The 22,223-nt window shown below is 34.2% G+C and overlaps 2 protein-coding genes across 2 annotated transcripts; one reads left to right on the forward strand and one right to left on the reverse strand.

Moving 5' to 3' along the window:
- Positions 1-3,372: 3,372 nt before the first annotated feature.
- LOC108328251 (subtilisin-like protease Glyma18g48580) lies at positions 3,373-9,356 on the forward strand. The gene is made up of 11 exons (XM_017562084.2): positions 3,373-3,482; positions 3,610-3,719; positions 4,883-4,980; positions 5,070-5,225; positions 5,302-5,425; positions 6,647-7,193; positions 7,453-7,547; positions 7,641-7,916; positions 8,153-8,282; positions 8,383-8,599; positions 8,696-9,356. Exons 1-11 carry the CDS (start codon positions 3,393-3,395, stop codon positions 9,235-9,237), a joined length of 2,385 nt encoding a protein of 794 aa, XP_017417573.1. The 5' UTR covers positions 3,373-3,392; the 3' UTR covers positions 9,238-9,356.
- Positions 9,357-18,058: 8,702 nt separating this feature from the next.
- Positions 18,059-22,223, reverse strand: LOC108326893 (MDIS1-interacting receptor like kinase 2). Its single transcript, XM_017560489.2, has 2 exons — positions 19,204-22,223; positions 18,059-18,953 (listed from the first exon to the last, which is right to left on the reverse strand). The coding sequence occupies exons 1-2, from the start codon at positions 22,127-22,129 to the stop codon at positions 18,586-18,588; spliced, it is 3,294 nt and encodes a 1,097-aa protein (XP_017415978.1). The 5' UTR covers positions 22,130-22,223; the 3' UTR covers positions 18,059-18,585.

Raw genomic sequence — 22,223 nt, forward strand, 5'->3', positions numbered from 1 at the left:
AAATTTTCTAGAGATAAGCAAATTGGGAGATTTGCTAGGCGAACAGGTCCGTTGGACAGATATACTCCCAATGGTATCTTGTTAGACAGGTACATGAGCTCATTAGATGAGTGTATTAAGTGAAGCTTAACTTAGAGGCGCAAAGTGAGAGTCCTTAGAAAGTTTGTACCAATAAGAATGGAAGATAATTGAAGAGTGAGATTTCAGTGCTAATAATGATGTTAGGTTGAATGGAGTATGAGTTTTAATGTAAAAAATCTATTAAGAAATGTGATTCAATGGTATTATGATGGTGTGGTAAAATGAATACGATCATTTTTAAGGAGAAGTGTCATATTATATATATATATATATATATATATATATATATATATATATATATATATATATATATATATATATATATATATATATATATATAGTGTAATATTGGTATAAGGATTCTGGCGTGAAATTATCATACCTTTATTAAACTCACGGATTTATATAAAAATGAGGCTTAGGTGGTAAGAGTTAGAATGAAAGAGGGTCATAACCTAAAAGATTGATAGAACTAATCTTATGGTACATTAGACTAACTAGAGCTAAGATCATTATTTTTCTATAATCTACTATGAGATTATAGAAAAGATGTATTATATATCTTTAAAAAATAATTAAAAGAACTTGCAAAATAAAAGTATATATTTATATGAAATAAAAAATATTTAAATAAAAAAATAAAGTCATGTAATTTATCAACGACTTCATTCAAATAAAAAAAATATAAGTCGTATACCAAATCACAACTTCTATTAAGTATGATTTCATCTTGAAATTTTAAAAGTCATACCTATATTATATATATATAACTTTACTCATTTCAGTAAATTAAAAAAATTACACTCATTTCAAACTCAGTTTCAAGTATAAAGTTAAGTTTAGAATGAATTTCAACTTAAAAGTATACACAAATTAATGTTTCCATAGCCCTTTTCTCTCAATAAGTGAAAAAACATTTTTCCTTGTGTTTCCTATCTCCGTCATTCTCTTACTTTTTCTTTTTGTATTTGTGTCAATCAAATGTCAAATATGGAAGAATTTAACTTCCCAAATTACCCTACAATTATTATCATTAATATATTAGTTTTTATTTTTTTTAATGCATAACTGATTTTGATTTTAAAATAAAGACATTTAGAGAGATTAAATTAAATTTTTAATTTTTAAAGACTAATTTAGAATAAATAATGATACATATTTAAAATATTGGTAAGAAATGTGAAAATTAATTTAAACTTGAATTTATAAATTAATTATTTTATATTAAAAATATAAACTATTTTAAATATTAATAATTTTTAGTTTATAAAATAGTGTTTAATTTAACTAATTTAGTAATTAATTATTTTTACCCCAAAATTTTGTTACTATTTAGTAATTTTTTTGAGGTGTAACAAAAATTATAATTTATCGAATTTAACGAAAATAATAAGTTTTGATGTGCAAATAATTATAGGATGTGAGAATAAGAGGTTTGATCTAAGTAGTTATTATAAAAATGTAATTTTCCAAATCGTATAACTTTTTATAAAACAAACTCACTAATTCTTTATGTTTTTAAGAATACGTTTGTTTTTCAAATCTTATAAATTTATGGAGCTAGTTCAAATCTTTTCTTTTTTTAATAATGTAAATTCATTAAAATATAAACTATGAAACCTTAATCATAAAAATATTTTAAGAAAAATTTCTATACTGTTTTTAAAAAGCAAAAGATTTTTCACATCAAAATAATTTATTAATTCGCTTCTTATTTTGTTTTTCAAAAGTTAGTCCTTTTAATCCAACCATCAAAATGAAAACATTGACTTGTAATGACTTACATATGACACACTTTAATTTGTGTTATTTAAATTCTATCTAACTTTTGTCATAAAAATAAATGAAAAAAATATTACAATTGTGTGAAAGTGAATTCTAAAGAATTTTTAATCACCTTTAAATAAACATATAGTTTTAGAAATATATCACTTAACTTAAATATATCAACTAGTTTTAAAAAATTAAACAAACTAAATATATCTATTTTAAAATAGGGGTACCAAAAACTTTTAAACTAAAAAAAAAACTAAAATTAAATAGTATGACTTTAAATAATGTATGAATCAATTCTTATGAACAAAAAAAAATGTGATTTTAAACATTAGAAGTGGTAATAAGCATATTTTTAAATAAAGATTTTACACTATAATATGGTTTAAAAGGTTTATAGTGTATGTGGTCGAAGAATTTTAGGTCTTATCAATTATGAACCAGAGATGATTGGTTAGCCAAACATTACATGATATCTCGTACCAAATACTTAATACTAAACATTTTATGTTTAGTAGAAGTCACATGCTAATTATCAAATATTTTATAAATGTTAAGCTACCTATCAAAAACTAAGGACGACACCCCAAAGAAATAAGCAAAATACGTTATATAAGGAATGTCGATGGTCAAACACCGAGTATTGTGTTTCTCCAGTCAAAAACTAGTGTCATCCATTGGTGGATGCGCTTCTCACTGGAGTTAGGTGTCGCCTACCAAAACATATCTTTGTCGGCCAAAAACATCAACATACAACGTAATTTAGTCAAAATTGACTACACATCGATATAGATAAAATGGTCATTAAGCCAATGGGTCCATAATCGAGGTTCATCTAGGTAAGGATTCATGATTAGTGAAATATTTTTATAAATATTATTTTAATCAACATACTTTAATCAAAATCTTTGAATCAAAATACTTATTTAAGTATCGAAAAATATTGTGCAAACACCTCACAGTAAAAAAAACAAGAAATAATAAAAGTTTGAAGGACGAATATTATATAAAGAAATTGTGAAGTGGGAGAAAACTCTTTACATTAGTGTAATGTTGAGTACAAACAAAGTCTCACATCGACAGATAAAATAAGAGATATACATGAGTTTATATACACATAAGATACTCCAATGGTAATAGGCCTTTTGGAGTAATATTAAAAGCAAATTCGTAAGAGCTTGACCCAAAATAAACAATATCTCTTCAACATGGAAATATATGTGTATATTGAACATTTCCAATAATGGTATCAGAGCCTATCATCTCAGTCGAGTAAAAACTGTGTTTATAATAATAATAAATATAATTTTATTATTGAGAGACGCACTAATTCCAGTTGAAAGATGGTAAAACAAAAGAAAAAGTTTAGTTGTTTGCTTTGTCGTGTCTTGAAAAGCAAAAGGTGTGTGGCACATATGCCAAGGAACAAATAAGAAGGTTTATGGTTAAAAATAAATAAAGCAAAAAATGAAGCCCTATATATGCATTATATCGGAAGTGTGTTTAACACGCAATTCAGAAATACCTCTTGAAAAAAAATGGGCAGATCCATTTTTCTTCTTCAGCTTATACTTTCCTCATTTCTCCTTTTCACTTTCTTGCTGGAAGCTGTTCCTGGCAACAGAAAGGCAAAATTATTTTGCTAACTATTCTTTTGTTTAAGAATAATTTGCAACATGAAATTATGGGATGCTACTGAATTTGCTTCTTCATCATCTCTCATGTTTTTTCACCAATCTCTGATTTTGTTTTCAGTTATATATTGTATATTTGGGAGCTCATTCCCATGGTGCCAACCCCACTTCCGTTGATCTCCAAATTGCTACCGATTCTCATTATCATTTATTGGCTTCAGTCCTGGGGAGGTATAAAAATCATATTTTAACCTGCAAACTTTTTCCTTAATTAATGTTATCTAATTAGATTACCCAACTTATATATATACGTGAACTTTTTTTACCAATATAATCAATAATATATATAACTACAAAAGAAAGTTGGAGATAACTATTTTAAATAATTGATTTTGTATGATACTTTCTTTAACATGTCCGCACGTACTCATTTTACATTTGATGCATCTACACTATGTACTTTAGAAGTTAAATTTTTTTTTTCTTTCGGTACTTAGAGATTTCACGATAATTATAAATATAAGATTAAATTTCATAAGAAAGAGTTATATTTATAATTTACGATTAAATTTTAAAAAGAGAAAAAGATAACCAAATACCCTTTTAAAACACAAATACTCATTCAGCACATGCTCAAAAATAGTTTTCCGTGATACTGTAAGTAACAGTATGTTAGGCTTTTTGAAGTGTTTTTTTGAATGTTAGAATATTAATACTTAAATAAAAATAATTTTAATCTCGTCTTACTTAAAGCGGTTTAGAATAATGCTTTGAAAGGAGAAATTAAAGTATTTCATGATAACAGTATGTTAAAATTTTCTTATATTTTGTGGGAGTTTGAAACGAGCTTACTATAATTCTTTAAATTTTGTAAAATCTGACAAAATATAAAAATTTAGAGTAGTGTTAAAATAAAAACAGATTAAAACTTGATGCAACATTACTAAATTCTGTCTGTACTCAATAAAAAATATTAAAACATTATCTGTGAGTTTTTTTTATTTGTTGAATTAGTTAATTTTATCTAATCATTATGGATTTCGCTACTTTCAATATCTTTTCATCATCTTTTGTATCTCTTAGATCTCTGTTTCTATCTCTTGAATTTCTCTTTCCAAACAACCACTATGGCTATATATGTCTCAGGTTTTAAAGGATGCATACACAAACTTAGAATCATAAGAGGTTATTAAGTGTAGAACACTGGTATTTTGACAATATAATTTTTTTTACAATACTATTTCTCACTACTATGATACTTTATTCAAGTAAAAGTTGTCAAATAATAGTCCAATGTGTCAAATAAACTTTTTTCTTTTAAGTCTAGGAGATAAAGAAATTAACATATAATAGTAGTAGGATGAATACATGACGTGTAATTGATGGTTTAACAGTGAAGAGAAAGCGAAAGAAGCAGTAATTTACTCATACAACAGACACATAAATGGGTTTGCAGCGATGCTGGAAGAGGAAGAAGCAGCAGATATTGCCAGTGAGCATGCTAGCTTCCATTCATTACCTATTCTTTTTAATTTTGTTTTCTTTCAAAAAGTTTGTGACAAAGTGTTTGGAATGAGGCAGAAAAGCCTAACGTGGTGTCAGTGTTCTTGAGCAAAAAACATAAACTGCACACTACCCGTTCATGGGAATTTCTTGGACTACACAGAAATGGTAAGAACTCCGCATGGCAAAAGGGAAACTTTGGTGAAAATACAATAATCGCAAACATCGACACAGGTAATTAAGCTTTATTATTTATTGTGTGCTTGGGAATCTGTGTTCATTATTTAATTCAGAATTTGGCGTTGGATAGGTGTTTGGCCAGAGTCAGAGAGCTTCAGTGATGAAGGATATGGTCCCGTTCCCTCCAAATGGCGTGGGGGTAATGTCTGTCAATTTAACAGTTTTTTAAGCAACAAGACAAAACTATGCAACAGGTTTTATTTTTTTTCTCTCTCTCTCTTTTACCCTTTCTTTTTCTTCAATATATAATTTCCAAGTTCTGAAATAGCTAGTAAGGACTAACTTCAGAAATAAATGACAATAATTGTACAAGAAATAAGACATTAATTTCGTGGGACCTATTACAATTTGTTTCTATCCTTGGAAGATAATTCATTTTTATTTTGTTCTTTTATGTTTGAGTCCTTTCGGACTTGGCTACCACTACCTAGACGTACTTTAATAATTTTTTTCATTGACAAAAAGAATATATTTAATTTAAAAACACTTGTAATGTTTCAATCTACATAATCATATATATATGAAGTAGAAAAGAGATTAGATCAACATTTCGTAGATTCTAACCCTTTGTAATGTTAGTGTTTAAAGTAATATACCTTAAAGAAACATCCTACTGCTACATATCTTCATAGATATATTCCAGAAAAGAAAAAAAGCCATAAGTTCAAAGAATGACCGAAATTGATTTAGCCTATTCTTCATTTGTTGGCCAGAATAATGTTGGCGTACTCCCCATATCACAATAATCAATTTGTGGTTGAGCTCATTGTTAGACTACGTCACTGTCTCTTTGTTCTCCTCATGACTAAAAGATTCATGTCCATATTTGTCTCAAGCATTGTTATACTCCTTGCATTTCTTCACATTCCCTGCATAGCAAGAAATCCATCGAGGAAAAACTACCAATATCCAGTTATCTTCCTCCCCACATTAGAGATAAAGTGACAAATGCAGAATTCTAGAAACATCATACAAACATAGAGTAAAAGTTGTATTGTTTTTGTATACTCTATTATGAAATAAAGTGATCTAAAGCTGGATTACACAACTTTAATAATCTACACTGTTTTCTTTTTATCTTGTCCCTGTTGATGTTCCAGTAACGTGGATTGCTTGGTTCACTAGTTGACCAAGAAAGATAATCTGTTCGCATCATATAAAACATTTATTAGTGCGGTTTTGCTATGTTTAATCTGTTCGCATCATATAAAACATTTATTAGTGCGGTTTTGCTATGTTGATAGGAAAACTTTTTTTTTAACAATTTTTTTTTTGACAATTTTTTAACAACCGTCTGTAATTTAAGATTCGTTCATTTCAAATGTACAAATTATTATTAAAAAAAGTTATTAAAATATAGGGTCAACGTTGATAATGGGACTAACAAGTGAATGGTTGTTTGTGCGTATGAACAGAAAGCTGATAGGGGCAAGATTCTTCAAAGAAGCTTACGAGGCATATAACGGTCCACTTGTTACCCAGCTGCAAACAGCGCGTGACCTCATGGGACATGGGACCCACACCTTATCAACAGCTGGGGGCAATTTCGTCCCAGGCGCCAGTGTATTTGCTGTGGGTAATGGCACCGCAAAGGGTGGGTCCCCGAGAGCACGAGTTGCAGCGTACAAAGTGTGTTGGGATCGGGCGGACCCATCCGGTTGTTACGGCGCGGATATGTTGTCTGCTTTCGACCAAGCCATCGACGACGGTGTCGATCTCATAAATCTTTCAGTTGGTGGATTTCACGACGTGAGCCCCGAAGGAATACTCACCGACGAGGTTTCCATTGGAGCCTTCCATGCGATTTCTAACAACATACTTTTAGTAGCCTCTGCAGGAAACGATGGACCAGCTTCTGGTTCTGTGGTAAACGTTGCACCTTGGGTCTTCACCATTGCTGCTAGCACCATAGACAGAGACTTTAGCAGCACTTTAACCATCAACAACAATAAACAAATCGAGGTATATGCTATTCGCAACCTAAAACTACCTTTAACACCTCAACTATCTCTTTAAAATATAAACAGTAACATAACATACTTTTACATTTATTTCACATATCATATAAAGTTTTGTATTTTTACAAAAAAAAAAAAAATTATCAAATAAATATAAAAAATTTAATGTGTACGATCTTTTGCTTTAAGATGTCAATTTTGTTATGGAAATTAATTACAAGATCAAGCAAATAGATATAAATAAATTTGTATCATACGTGCAGGGAGCGAGTCTTTTTGTAGATTTGCCACCGAATCAGGCCTTTTCGCTGATCCTCTCCACCGATGCTAAACTCCCTACTGCTACGTTTCGGGATGCGTGAGAACAAAACCTTAATATTATAGAAATGAGTGTTTTTTTACATTGCATTAGTTATTGCTGTTGTTTACATGCATGCATATATTGGTGCAGTCAACTGTGTAGAGCAGGAACACTGGATCCCAGAAAAGTGAATGGGAAAATAGTGTCATGCAGTCGCGAAAAGATAAAATCTGTTGCGGAGGGTCAGGAGGCTCTATCTGCAGGTGCAAAGGGAATGGTTGTGAGAAATCAACCGCAACAGGGAACTACACTTGAAGCTGAGCCCCATGTTTTCACTGCTGTGGGCGCATCTAACCCTCATCCCCACCCCAAACCAAAATTATTTACAAATCACACTGAATCTACAGAATTTCAAATAGCTGACACGTGAGTATATAATATATCCTCAGAAAAGTAGTTCATATCCCACAAAACCAGTTTTAATATACTCATGTTTCACAATGATTACATTGACGCATATCGTATCCTCGTTGGTTCGATATACTCATATTTCTTAATATATCCTTCCCTTTAAAAGTTCTATACTGTTTCCAAATTATATGCTATAGAAAACAAAAACAAGTGATCAATTTTTCATACATGCCCACATCTACATTTCGCAGGGACCCTTTTAAATCAGGTGCTACCATAAAATTGTCTCCAGCAAGAACATTATTTGGAAGAAAGCCAGCTCCAGTTATGGCTTCATTCTCATCTAGGGGACCCAATAAGATGCTGCCAGCAATTCTCAAGGTGCGTGCACATCCACACCAATTAACTATATTACCATTTGATTAACTGGTATCATCAACTATATATATGTATATACACTGAATGCGATTCTTTATTTCAGCCAGATGTGACTGCGCCTGGTGTGGACATACTTGCTGCCTACTCAGAATATGCAAGTGCATCAACCTTGCTAACAGACAAACGTCGTGGATTTAAATTCAACGTAATGCAAGGAACTTCCATGTCTTGCCCTCATGTTACTGGCATCGCTGGACTTATCAAAACACGTTATCCTAAATGGAGCCCTGCTGCTATAAAGTCAGCAATCATGACCACAGGTGTCCTCTAACTCTTACTATAACTTATAATTAGCTCTCCATGAAATGAACTTTTATTCATTAAATAGTGCTCTCACTAAATCATGCATATTGCAGCAACCACACTTGACAACACTAAAAGAAAAATACATGACGGGTTTGTGAAAACAGTGGCAGATCCCTTTGCTTATGGTTCAGGACATGTTCAACCTGACCTTGCCATAGATCCCGGCCTCGTTTACGATCTAGGCCTCACTGATTACTTGAACTTCTTATGCGCTTCTGGATACAACCAACAACTCATTTCTGCTCTCAATTACCATAAAACTTTCATTTGTTCAGGCACTCACACTGTAACAGATTTGAACTACCCTTCAATCACATTGCCAAATCTAGGCTTAAAAGCTGTAACCATTCCTCGCACAGTAACAAATGTTGGGCCACCAAGCACATACACAGCCAGCGTCCAATTGCTTGGATATAACATTACCGTTGTGCCAAGTTCCTTGACTTTCAGCAAAACTGGTGAAAAGAAGACATTCAAGGTTACTGTGCAGGCAAGCAGTAAAACAAAGCGGAGAACCTATGAATTTGGGGAATTGCGATGGACAGATGGAAAACATATAGTAAGGAGTCCTATTACAGTAAAACGCAGATAAAAACATCTTCAATGGAGTTGGTTGTGTTGGGATCCTTACTTATCTACTGTATGTTTAAATGTTTCACTCTGGCTAGGATCTCATGTAAATAATAATAAATGTCTGTGTGTTTCTTTTAAGCGGTTTTCGGTTTTTATGGTATGTTATCAATTGCACAGTATCGTGATATTCTAATTAATAACCTAGGAAGGTTAAATATTAATTTCTCAGTGAAAATGTTATCAATTATGTGCATATGCGGTGCTAAAAGGAAACCAAAAATTCCAAAATTTGTAAGATTAAAGTAGAAATTGATTACATTATGTGAATAAGCTACCTAGTTCTAATCATCCCTGCAACAAAACATGACAGACTTTTTAAAGCCTATATTAAAGAATAATGCAAATTCTAGAAGAATATAGAAATTCCTGAGATAGAAGAAAATAAATGTAACACAAGTTCTAAAATATTGTAGAAAAGTCTAAGATAGGAAGAAGAATCAAGAATATTCTACATAGTTAAAAATTTAAAACATTTCACATAAGTTGTGGCTAGTATGTTTTAGAATAATTTATGGGTCTATAAATACCCATGAACTCTACCATTTGCAAGATGTAGACAACATCTACCATTTGATGTAAGAAGCCAACATCTACAACAACAAAGACAACTACAACACTTCTTCCAACTACTACTTCTACATTCTACTATCTCTACCTTTTCTCTACTACATCAACTACTTCTTTCACAACCTCAATATACTAACAGTGGTACCAGAGCTACGTTCGGTCATCTACTGGGCGTAGATAAAATTTTCAACTACCTCAAACAAAACTATAACTCATTCTACTACTTTCAAATATATTCTCAACACATGGCTACTACTAATCAAACATCATCAATTCCAGTACCTATTTTCAAAGGAGAAAATTATGATTTTTGGAGTGTCAAAATGAAGACATTCTTCCGCTCTCAAGATTTATGGGATATCATAGAAGAGGGATTCACTATTCCAGAAGACACCTCTACTCTTACTGCAGCTCAAAAGAAGGAGTTGAAAGAAAACAAGCAGAAGGATTCAATGGCTTTATTTGTTCTTCAACAAGCAGTTAATGACACAATTTTTCCAAGGATAATTGGTGCCACAAGTGCAAAAACAAGCTTGGAACACAATACAAGAGGAGTTTCAAGGAAGTGACGAGGTACGCAATGTTAAACTTCATTCTCTAAGGAGAGTTTGAATTATTAAGAATGAAAGAATCTGAGACCATTAAAGACTATTATTCTAGAATAAAAGAAATAGTTAGTCAGATGAGAGCCTATGGGAAAAATATTCTTGACAAAAAGATCGTTGAGAAAATTTTAATTTCTATTCCCAAAAAATATGATGCAATCGCAACCGCAATTGAACAAACAAAAGATTTGGATACATTGTCAGTCACACAACTAATGGGCTCTCTTGAAGCTTATGAACAATGATTGAAAAGGCATGAAGAAGACTCGGTTGAAAATGTCTTTCAATCAAAACTAAAATTACGGTCTCAGAATAAAGAATGTGAAGGAAATAAAAGTAGAGAAGAAATTTCTAGAAATAAAGAAAATCCTAGAAGCTTCTCTATGACTCGTCAAGAAAAATATCCTCCATGTGGCATATGTAAAAAGACAAGTCACTTGGAAAAAGATTGTTGGCATCATGGAAAACCTCAATGCCACTATTACAAGAAATTTGGTCACGTAGAAAAGTATTGTCGTAATAAAAATAAGCATCAAGCAAACTTTGCGGAGAAAGATAATCAGGAGAAACTCTTATTCTACGCCAATCAAGAATCTTCTGGTAGAGAAGGAAGTTGGTACTTGGATAGTGGATGCAGCAATCACATGGTGAAAGATCAAAGCATCTTCAAAGACATTGATAAATCTGTCAATGTCAAAGTTCGGCTAGGAAATGGCACCACAATGGAGTCTCGAGGCTAAGGAACTGTCATGGTAAAGACAAAGAAAGGTACTAAATTCATCAAAGACGTTTTACTAGTTCCAAATCTTAAAGAAAATCTTTTAAGTATTGGCCAAATGATGGAGAATGAATATTCTCTTCATTTTGAGAAAGATACATGCAAAATTTATGACAGTAAAATGATAGAAATTGGCCAAGTAAAAATGGAAAAGAGAAATAGAAGCTTTCCTATAAGCTTCAAACCTGGAACTAATATTGCCATGAAGGTAGAAGTTGATGACTCATGGCTTTGGCATAGGAGATTTGGCCACTTCAACACACATGCCTTAAAGCTTTTATATAAGAAAAACATGATGAGAGATCTTCCATGCTTGAAAGAGAATAATGAATCATGCGAAGGATGTCTCCTCGGAAAACAACACCGATTACCATTCTCGACAGACAAAGCATAGAGAGCAAAAGACTTATTAGAGTTTATTCATACCGATGTTTGCGGACCGATGAGAACTCCTTCACATCATAACAACAGGTATTTTATCCTCTTCATTGATGACTTCTCTAGAATGACATGGGTCTATTTCTTAAAGGCAAAGTCAGAAGTCTTCGAAGTATTCAAGAAATTTAAGGCCCTTGTTGAGAAGCAAAGTGGAAAACAAATAAAAGTACTTAGAAGTGATCGTGGCAAGGAGTACACATCTCACGAGTTTGAAAAATTCTATCAAGATGAAGGCATAGAGCGAAAACTTACAGTTACATATACTCCACAACAAAATGACGTGTCTGAGAGAAAGAATCGCATAGTTATGGAGATGGCAAGGTCAATGCTAAAAGAGAAAAACATGCCTAACACTTTTTGGTCTGAAGCAGTCTACACTGCAATTTACATTCTAAATAGATTTCCAACTAAGGCAGTCCAAGACAAGACTCCTATTGAAGCTTGGAGTGGGAGAAAGCCATCAGCTAAACACCTACGAGTATTTGGGTCTATCTGCTTCATACATGTTCCTGATCAAAGGAGGCACAAGCTTAAAGATAAGACTATACGAGGAATATTCTTGGGATATAACACACAGTCAAAAGGTTATCGAGTTTACAACCTACAAACAAAAAAGCTCATCATTAGTCGAGATGTTGAAGTTGATGAAAATGCTTCTTGGAATTGGGAAGAAGAAAAGGTTGTTAAAAGTAACATTCTACTTCCAATGCAACAATCTCAAGAAGAAACTCAAGAAGAGGCAGAAAATTCAAGTACACTTTCTCCACCTCCACAACAAGATTCTTCACCTGAATCTAGTCCAAGAAGAGTAAGATCTTTGGTAGACATATATGAAACTTGCAATATGGCCATGATTAAGCCTAATTGTAGATGTTGAAGTTGATGAAAATGCTTCTTGGAATTGGGAAGAAGAAAAAGTTGTTAAAAGTAACATTCTACTTCCAGTGCAACAATCTCAAAAAGAAACTCAAGAAGAGGCAGAAAATTTTGGTACACTTTCTCCACTTCTACAACAAGATTCTTCACCTGAATCTAGTCCAAGAAGAGTAAGATCTTTGGTAGACATATATAAAACTTGCAATATGGCCATGATTAAGCCTAACTGTTATGAAGAAGCCTCAAAGCAAGAAGTATGGGTCAAGGCTATGGAAGAAGAGATTAAAATGATTGAGAAGAATAACACTTGGGAACTCGTAAATTGTCCTCATGGAAAAGACATCATTAGAGTCAAATGGATATATTTAAAACAAAGCTCAATCCTGATGGAACTATACAAAAGCATAAAGCAAGATTGGTTGCCAAAGGCTACTCACAACAACCAGGAATAGCCTACAATGAGACATTTGCTCCAGTTGCTCGCTTAGATACAATTAGAGTTTTAATAGCTCTTGCAGCACAAAAAAGATGGAACATCTATCAACTGGATGTCAAGTCAGCCTTTCTAAATGGGGTGCTCGAAGAAGAGATTTATGTTGAACAACCACAGGGCTTCATCAACGAAGGCAATGAAGGCAAAGTACTAAGACTTAAAAAAACATTATATGGCCTGAAGCAAGCTCCTCGAGCATGGTATAACAAGATTGATAAATACTTCATCAATTAAGGATTCAGGAGGAGCAAGAGTGAGCCAACATTATATATTAAGGCACAAGGTCAGTACCATCTCATTGTCTCTATATATGTCGATGATCTTATCTATACAGGAAACAATATAGAGATGATGAAAGAATTTAAAGAAGACACGATAAAGACATTTGAAATGACCGACCTTGGCTTGATGAACTATTTCCTCAGTATATAGGTGAAACAAGAAAAGGAAGGTATATTTATCTCTCAAAAGAAATATATTGAAGCTCTATTAAAGAAGTTCAAGATGAATGGTTGTAAACCTGTCACTACTCCGCTGGTGGTAAACGAGAAGCTACAGAAAGATGATGGAGCACAAGAGGCAGATGCATCATGCTACAGAAGCTTAATTGGAAGTCTTCTCTATCTCACAGCCACACGACCAGACATTATGTATGTTACAAGTCTTCTATCAAGATTCATGCAAAAGCCAAGTCATATTCATTATGGAGTAGGAAAAAGAATTTTAAGATATCTACAAAGCACAAAGGAGTTTGGTATATGGTACAAAACTATGACTAACTCAAGGATCATTGGCTACATAGATAGTGATTGGGCAGGATCAATGGACGACATGAAAAGTACGTCAGGATATGCTTTCTCACTAGGATCGGGTATTTTATCTTGGGCATCAAAGAAGCAAGCAATTGTGGCACAATCAACAGCAGAAGCAGAGTATGTAGCAGCTGCTGAAACCACGAGTCAAGCAATATGGCTACGAAGAATACTTGAAGAAATGGGTGAACCACAAGATGGACCGACTATTATCTATTGCGACAACAAATCGGCAATAGCAATAGCAATAGCAAAAAATCCAATCCATCATCAAAGAACAAAACACATAGCCATTAAATATCACTTCATTCGAGATGAAGAGACAACTAAACAAATATGAATCGATTACTGCCCAACAGAAGAACAAATTGCAGATATATTTACGAAGGCATTACGAAGACCAAGATTTGAACTATTGCGCATAATGCTTGGAGTTACCGAATTTGCATTAAGGAGGAGTATTAAAGTGTAATGCAAATTCTAGAAGAATGTAGAAGCTCCTTAGATAGAAGAAAAGAAATGTAAAACAAGTTCTAGAATATTGTAAAAAAGCCTAAGATAGGAAGAAAAATCAAGAATATTCCACATAGCTAAAAATCTAGAACATTCCACATAAGTTGTGGCTAGTATGTTCGAGAATAATCTATGGGTCTATAAATACCCATGAACTCTACCATTTGCAAGATGTAGACAACATCTACCATTTGATGTAAGAAGCCAACATCTACAACAACAAAGACAACTACAACACTTCTTCCAACTACTACTTCTACATTCTACTATCTCTACATTTTCTCTACCACATCAACTACTCCTTTCACAACCTTAAAATACTAACAGCCGATTATTTGAGCCAAATTGATTAAAAATATATGATTACTGAGCTTGATTATTAATTTATTTCTTGCTATATTTTCCGTGTGGATGTAATCACCCGTAGGAAGTTAGATACAAACGACACGTTAAGCAATTAATCTAATACAAAGCCAAAGCAATTAACTAGATGTTGTACTATTGGTTGGATAGCATTTTGTTGATTTCCATGATGTAGTTGTTTGACAATCTATCTAAACACAGAGGAAAAGGTGACTTCACAATACACTAGAAGTTGGATTTGAAGTTTACACTGTAAGGACCTATTTTTTTTTTATTATTTTAAAAGGAGATGGGGGGAGCAATCAGTGCTGGGAAGCAACAGCCGCCCCATAGAAAGAAGTGGGATTTTGTTTTATTTGGAAAATGGGGAGCAGCACGTTCGAGCTTTGCTCTCATTCTTGGCACCATTCAACAAGCATTACGCGTAGGAGATAAAAGGGGGTAATGGGTTCTGCACTGGGGGAGTGAAATCCTTGCTGCAAATTCGTGAGGGAGGTGAAGTTCAGAGCTGCTGGAGTTGCAAAGAGGCCTTGGTGCTGCAAGTCTTGGAGGAGATAGATTCAAGATTCACAAAGGAAGTCTTCAAGAGGTAAGGGGAACTAGATCTATTTCTATAGATTGTAGAATTATTAAGCTATGTTTGAGATATGTGATATTCTCTTCTTTGATGAAAATCTGGGAAAAATGGGGTGAAAGATGGGGTCTCTGGAAATCTAGTGCGATTCTGCAGAAACGCGCGTTCGTCCAAAATTGCTCGACCAATTAGTGGTCGGCCAACATATCCTGCACGTTCGGTCAATCTTGATTAAAATTGGTCTTCTTAGGTTTCAGTTTTGAGCGTTCGATCTTAGTTAATTAGTGAATTGTACGTTCGTCCAAACAGTAATTGGTCTCGTAATATTTGATCTATATACGTTCGTCCAAAAGGTGTTTACCTATTTGCTCTCGTAGTAATTGATCTATGTGTGTTCGTTCAAACGATATTTACATAGTATTCGGTCTTGATGTTGTTGGTCCTCAGATAGCGAGCGTCCATAGGTATTATGAGCGTTCGGTCTTGATGTTGTTGGTCCTCAGTCAGCGAGCGTCCATAGGTATGAGCGACCGTTCGGTCTTGTGTCCTCCAGTAACGAGCGTTATCGTTCGTGCTGGGCTTGTTTTGGTGAGCGTTCGGCGATCGGTCTTCGTGTATGGGTGACTGCAGTGTTTGACTGAATTTAGTATGATTAGGCTAAAATCTTGAGTGTTCGGTTTTGATGTTTTAGTGATATAAGCGTTCGATCTAAATTTGATATTCTTAGGTTTGAATCCGGAACGTTCGTTTTTGGGTGTATTGGTATAATTTGACATTCTTAGTTTAAGAGCTTGAACGTTCGTTTTGGCTAATTAGTTATCATAGCGTTCGGTCTTAAATCTGATGTTCTTATGTTTAAATATTGAACGTTCGGTGTTGGTGAAATTATTTATCTTGAACGTTCGGTCTTGGTTCAATTCTGATTGTGAACGTTCGGTCTTGATTTTATTCTGATTGTGAGCATTCGGCCTTAAGTAAGTACTCTTAGGTAGCTTGTAGCGTTCGGTCTGAGGGTATTATTGATGGATAGCGTTCGATCTTGATCATCTTTTTCTCAGGCTTCAATGTTAGCGTTCGTTCAAATAGCGATCGGCTAAATAGTATTTGGTTTAATAACGTTTGGTGTTTTAAGTGTTGAGTATAAGAGATTGATCTTAACGTTCGTCCTAATAGTATCCAATTTGAGTGAGGTGTTCGGTTTTAGCGTTCGGCAGAACAATATTCTATTTTTATGATGGTCGATTTTAGCGTTCGGCTGAGATCTCTTAGCGTCCGTCCGAATAGTATAGTGTTCGGCAATATGGCGGTCGGCAGATAGCGTTTGTCCAGATCATTTTGGTGAATGACGTCTGTCCAAATAGTGTTCGGCCTGAGGGTTGGAAAATGGCGTTCGTCCAGTAACGTTCGTTCCACAAGTGTTCGGTGAATAGTGGTCGTCCAAATAGTATTCTACAAATAATGTTGTCTAAGTTTATTTTCTCTTGAATTGAATTATGTGTACAAATGTTTGGAATATATACTGTGAAGTGATATAGGTGAAAGTATGTGAATGAATGAGAAATATGATAAATTACTGTGATGATCTGATTGTAAATGTAAATGATGAATTTGAGTATGATTCGGACATCTCGGGGAGAGATGGATGAAAGTGGTTATGTGAAGTATCGTGGTTGATCTGTATAATTGTATGGAGCTTTGAAATGGTATGTCTATCCCTAAACTCAAAGCATTGTTCATACTCAAGTAGAGAAGAACAATGTAAGTGGTGAGAGTAGAGGGAGGTCCTCGTCTATAGTCTTTGAATTTAGACATAGACAGATTGGGGGATTCACCTTGCTAGTATTGGAGAAAGACCAGCTAAACTATGCAAGTGCAAAGACGACTAATAGTTCGACAGTTATACAAATCCGGATGAGTCGTGTGAATGTGTGAGTTGTGGTTTAATGAGCATGCCTAAATTGTTCTTTATATGAATCTATGTATGATAACATGATTTTTATATCTAGCTCACCCTTGCATTGTTTGTGTTGTGTGCTGTTTGGATATGTTTCTTTGGCGATGATCATCCACTTGGATGGGAGCAGATGTTGGCGAGGAGAGTCCTTTGGAGCAAGAGCTGGAAGATGCTGAGGTTGCGGTGTAGTTTTCTTAAGAATTTTCCCATTTGAACACTTGTAGTGTTCCATCCTTTAAACTGTTTAAGTTTAAATTCCGTTTCTTTCATTTCTGGATGACTGTAATTTCACATTTAATTACACGTCATACTCTGACTGTTCTCTATATTTGAATGTTGACGTCTTTATTATATAATATTCGTTATTATATAATTGGGATGTTACATACACCGGTTAATCTAGGATGAGATTAAATTTAACAGCCATAACTATATTTCATAATTAAATTTTAATGAAAATTATATAGTTGAGTTCTACTTAGTTGTACTTTTTTAAAGAAATAATATATACTCTACTTGAGTTCTACTTTTTTTATATATAGATCATTAAATCAATTACATTCCTGAAAATTACTACACAGCTTTGACAGTTATAATTTAATGACAAAAGTAATAAATGAAGTATTTTCAAATTATGTAGTACATTTTTGTTTATATTAATTTACACCTTAATATATAATAATGATTATAATTTATTTTTTTCATAATGTTAACTATAAGACATAATAGTATTTCTTTTTATAAATTTAATCCCTTAAGAATTAAATATTCAGAATGCTTAATAATTATAAACAATATAAAGGGATATAATAAAATCATCATAAAAGTTTATAAAAAAGATCAGATACTGATATATCACATTTTGCTTTGTTTCACTCAAGGCTAACTGTTTTCAACTATAACACGAATGTAATTTATTTTGGTTAAGCATAACATGACACCACACGACAAGTACATATTATGATAAGACTTGTACCGCATATGCAGCATATCAATAGCAGGGTGATGCTGCATAATGTAATTCGACCTACCGCAGCTGCAAGGATAGACTTTATTTGTGATGATGATTGAAGTGATGAACAAGTGATTGCTGCAACGTATGCATGTGCCAAAAATCAAGTGATTGTTGCCAAATGCATATACCAAAAGCTTGAGAGTGTTGTAACATCTATAACAGTGTGAGGATGAGTAACACCCAATCCCCCTATTATTTGAACCAGAAAATCTAGTTGCTCTAGTTACATATACATGATTTATTACAGTGACAAGCTTACATCATAATACAAAGGATAAATGGTGAACAAAACAAGAAAAACTTAAGTAGTTGTATGTAGTTAAATACTGCTTTGGAGGAGTTGTGCAAGTATGATATTAGGGAACTCATCTGCTAAAGGTGACTTACCCATCATAAGCTTTTTGGACACTTGATCCATTGTTGGTCGAGAACATGGATTTTCACTCAAGCAAGAAAATGCCAAGATTGCAACCAAAATGACATCCCCAACAACCGATTTAAGAGGATGAGGAGGTCTTTGGTCTATCACATCAATTAGTAGCAAGTTATGAGTTATTGCTGCTGAAGATGAAGATAACAAGGAAGAAATGAGATCCCCCGGATGTTTCCCCATGATGATTTCTAGACAAAGAACTCCAAAACTGAATACATCACATTTCTCAGTCACTTCCATTGTCTGGGCAAACTCTACAATAAACAAAAACAGCAGTTGGTTATGCTAAAAGTTTACCAACTGATATGTTCTAAATGGGTTTGGTATTTGCATATATATACCACTTTTGAACTTAACTTCTTAACATTCATTGGATTCATTAGCTTATCTCCTCTACATGTAAACAAGGGTTAAACATAATTTGAACGCAAAGTGCTGGAAATTAATTGCAAAAAACAGAGATAATTCCAAATCATATTTCTAAATGAGGAAAAAGGATCCAACCTGGAGCTGCATACCCAAAGGTGCCTGCAAATGTGGTCCAAGTGCTTGCACCAGGTTTTAGAATCTTAGCTGTCCCAAAATCAGAGACATGAGGTTCTTTTTGTGAATCTAAAAGAATATTCTTGCTGGATATGTCTCGATGAATTATTGGTGGTGAGCAATCCTGATGCATATAGGATAAAGCATGGGCCACACCTTTAACAACATTTACTCTCTCTTCCCAGTTAAATGAAGCTGCTTTCTTTTCATTGATTAGTACTTGATCCAAGCTACCCCCTTCCAAGAACTCGTAGACCAAAAAGGAGAACCGTGAATGTGAGCAAAATCCACATAGCTTTACAATGTTACGGTGCCTGATTTCTGTCAAAGCTTGAATTTCGTTTTCAAAAGCTTTAAAATTAGGCTTCTCTTCATCTGTTTCCATGTGAAGTTTCTTCACCGCAAAAACCTGGCCTGTTGACATCTCAGCTTTGTAAACTGATCCTTGCCCTCCAAGTCCAATCAGATATTTTTCGTTGAAATTATCGGTTGCTTCAATGATGTGTTCAAACATAATTTTTCCATCGTGACTCCATATGGAAAACACTTCTCCAGTGAGTTTCTTTCCGGAATGCACATTTTCTTTACCATGTATATCTTCCTTTCTTGCTTTTCGACAGAGAATATACATTGAAACTGACACCCCACATAACACTAGAACAAGAGCACCCAAGAAAATAAATAATGCTATTTGAATGCCCTTGTGCCTCTTCCGACTGTGGTTGGCTGGGCAACGCATTAAGCCAGTGACATTGCCACACAAGTCTCTGTTATTTTTCAATGATTCAATCGAAGCATTTAGAAAGGCTTCGTTATTTGGAAGTGGCCCTTCTAACTGGTTGTATGATATGTTGACAGAAATCAAACCTGAAACGCCATCAAAACTGGATGGAATATTTCCAGAAAGACTGTTGTGAGAGAGATTAAGCCACTGCAGTTTCGTCACCTCTCCAAGCTGTTTTGGTATTGTTCCACTCAACAAATTCCCACTAAGATCAAGATATTCAAGAGGCTGAAATTTGCGAAACTCCAGGGGAATAGTTCCGTTTATTTTATTATTGCTCAAAGTCAACCTTCGTAAGTTGGGCAATTCTACAACTTCTCTCGGTATTGTTCCACTCAACTGGTTACCTCCAAGATCCAAATCTTCAAGAATTTGTACTGATCCAATTTCTTTGGGAATGTCACCAGAAAGATGGTTGTTGCTAATCTCAAGTTCAATTAACGATTTCATATTCCCTAATTCCTTTGGAATCTTTCCCTTCAAGTTATTAGAAGAAAGGTGAAGCTTGCCAAGTTTGGTTGCCTCAGCAAGTTCGACTGGTATACCACCAGAAATGTTATTGTTGGATATCTTTAAGGTACCAAGATTAGGACACTTCCCCCAGTTTGATGAAATTTGGCCATAAAACTTGTTGTCGCTCAAATCAATGTATTCCAAATTTGGATATACACCAAAATCTTGTGCTATATCTCCTTCCAATCGGTTCCCTTCCAACCTGAGTCTAGTAACACTAGAACAGTTCTTCAAGCTTATTGGCACCGGACCGGTGAAACGGTTGTGGTGAGCACTAAGGGAGTTTAGGGTCCCAGCAGAGCAAATTTGAGGTGGCAAATGGCCTGTGAAATCATTCTCAGCAAGTAACACCATAGACCAGTTCAGAATGTTATTCAAGACTTGTGAAACACTGCCATTGAGTTTGTTGAAGGACAGTTCTAAAATAGTGAGGTTTTTCAAATTTCCAATTGTGGCAGGAATTGTTCCGGTGAGATTATTGATTTGGAGACTAAGTACTTTCAAATTGATCAAGTTTCCTATAGAGGGAGGAATTGATCCAGAAAGATTGTTAGAGCGTAAAAACAACCTGGTGAGCTTGGTCAGGTTTCCAATTGTGGAAGGAATAGGTCCAGAAATGTGGTTGTAATCAAGTGCAAGTGTATCTAAATTGGCCAAGTTTTCTATGGAAGCAGGGATTGATCCAGAAAGATTATTGCTATCAAGAAAGAGCAAGGTCAGGTTAGACATGGTCCATAAGGAGGATGGGATTGGCCCAGATAAAAGGGAGTTATTGGAAAGGCGAAGCTCATTTAAACTAGACATGTTGCCTATTGTTTCAGGGATAGTACCAGAGAGAGAATTTCTTGACAAATCAATATTCCTAAGGTTTCTCAACATTGAAATTTCTAGAGGAATGGAACCAGAAAACTTATTAATTTTAAGATTTAGAAACTCTACCTTGTACAACTTTCCAATCTCTGGTGGAATATGGCCAGAAAAACTGTTTATGCCTAAATCTAGATATGTCAAATTGTACAGGTTTGCTATGGAATTAGGAATCTCACCGCTTAGTTGACATTTGTACAGATCAAGGCCTTGTAAACTCCTTAGTGTCCACACTTGTTGAGGGATGGAACCATTGAAATAATTTGTAGAAAGATTCAAAACATTTACTCTGGTCATGTTACCAATTTGTGGTGGAATGGTCCCATAAAAGGAGTTGTTATAGATATTTAGGATGAGTAGGTTAGGAAAAGCTGAGAAATTGAGGGTGTGAAGGGTACCTATGAGACCATAATTTGAAAGATCTATGGTGGAGATGGACTTGGAATCGTTGCAATGAATTCCTTCCCATTGGCATGAAGTAGAACCTGTCCAAGTTGATAAGAGATCTTGGCTGCTATTATCAAAGCTGTATTTCCACTTTAACAGTGCATTTGCCTCACTGTTATCAGTTGCAGCTTCATCACCAACAGTTCTTGTGCTGGCAGCAGAGGCCAAAACTACTGTTTTGGAAAACCAAGCAAGTTGGAGTGAAAAGTGTGTTAGAATGGCCAAAAGAAAGTAAGAGAGAATCCTCCATAAGGCTAGAATCTTGATGGATTCCATGGTTCAAGTATAACTGGATTTTGGGATGAAGAACACTCATTTAAAGGCTGCATATTCTTGTAAGGGAAAGGTGTATTATTGTGAAGATAGAAAT

This window comes from Vigna angularis, chromosome 2, assembly GCF_016808095.1.
Source record: "Vigna angularis cultivar LongXiaoDou No.4 chromosome 2, ASM1680809v1, whole genome shotgun sequence".
NCBI classification, from domain to species: domain Eukaryota; kingdom Viridiplantae; phylum Streptophyta; class Magnoliopsida; order Fabales; family Fabaceae; genus Vigna; species Vigna angularis.

Excerpts from the sequence above, each read along its gene's own strand:
- LOC108326893 (XM_017560489.2), bottom strand. The coding sequence starts at position 22,129 with ATGGAATCCATCAAGATTCTAGCCTTATGGAGGATTCTCTCTTACTTT. Across the intron at positions 18,954-19,203 it reads CTTTGGGTATGCAGCTCCAG|AGTTTGCCCAGACAATGGAA; the intron begins GTTGGATCCTTT and ends TGTTTATTGTAG.
- LOC108328251 (XM_017562084.2), top strand. The coding sequence starts at position 3,393 with ATGGGCAGATCCATTTTTCTTCTTCAGCTTATACTTTCCTCATTTCTC. Across the intron at positions 3,483-3,609 it reads CTGTTCCTGGCAACAGAAAG|TTATATATTGTATATTTGGG; the intron begins GCAAAATTATTT and ends TTTTGTTTTCAG. Across the intron at positions 8,283-8,382 it reads TGCTGCCAGCAATTCTCAAG|CCAGATGTGACTGCGCCTGG; the intron begins GTGCGTGCACAT and ends TCTTTATTTCAG.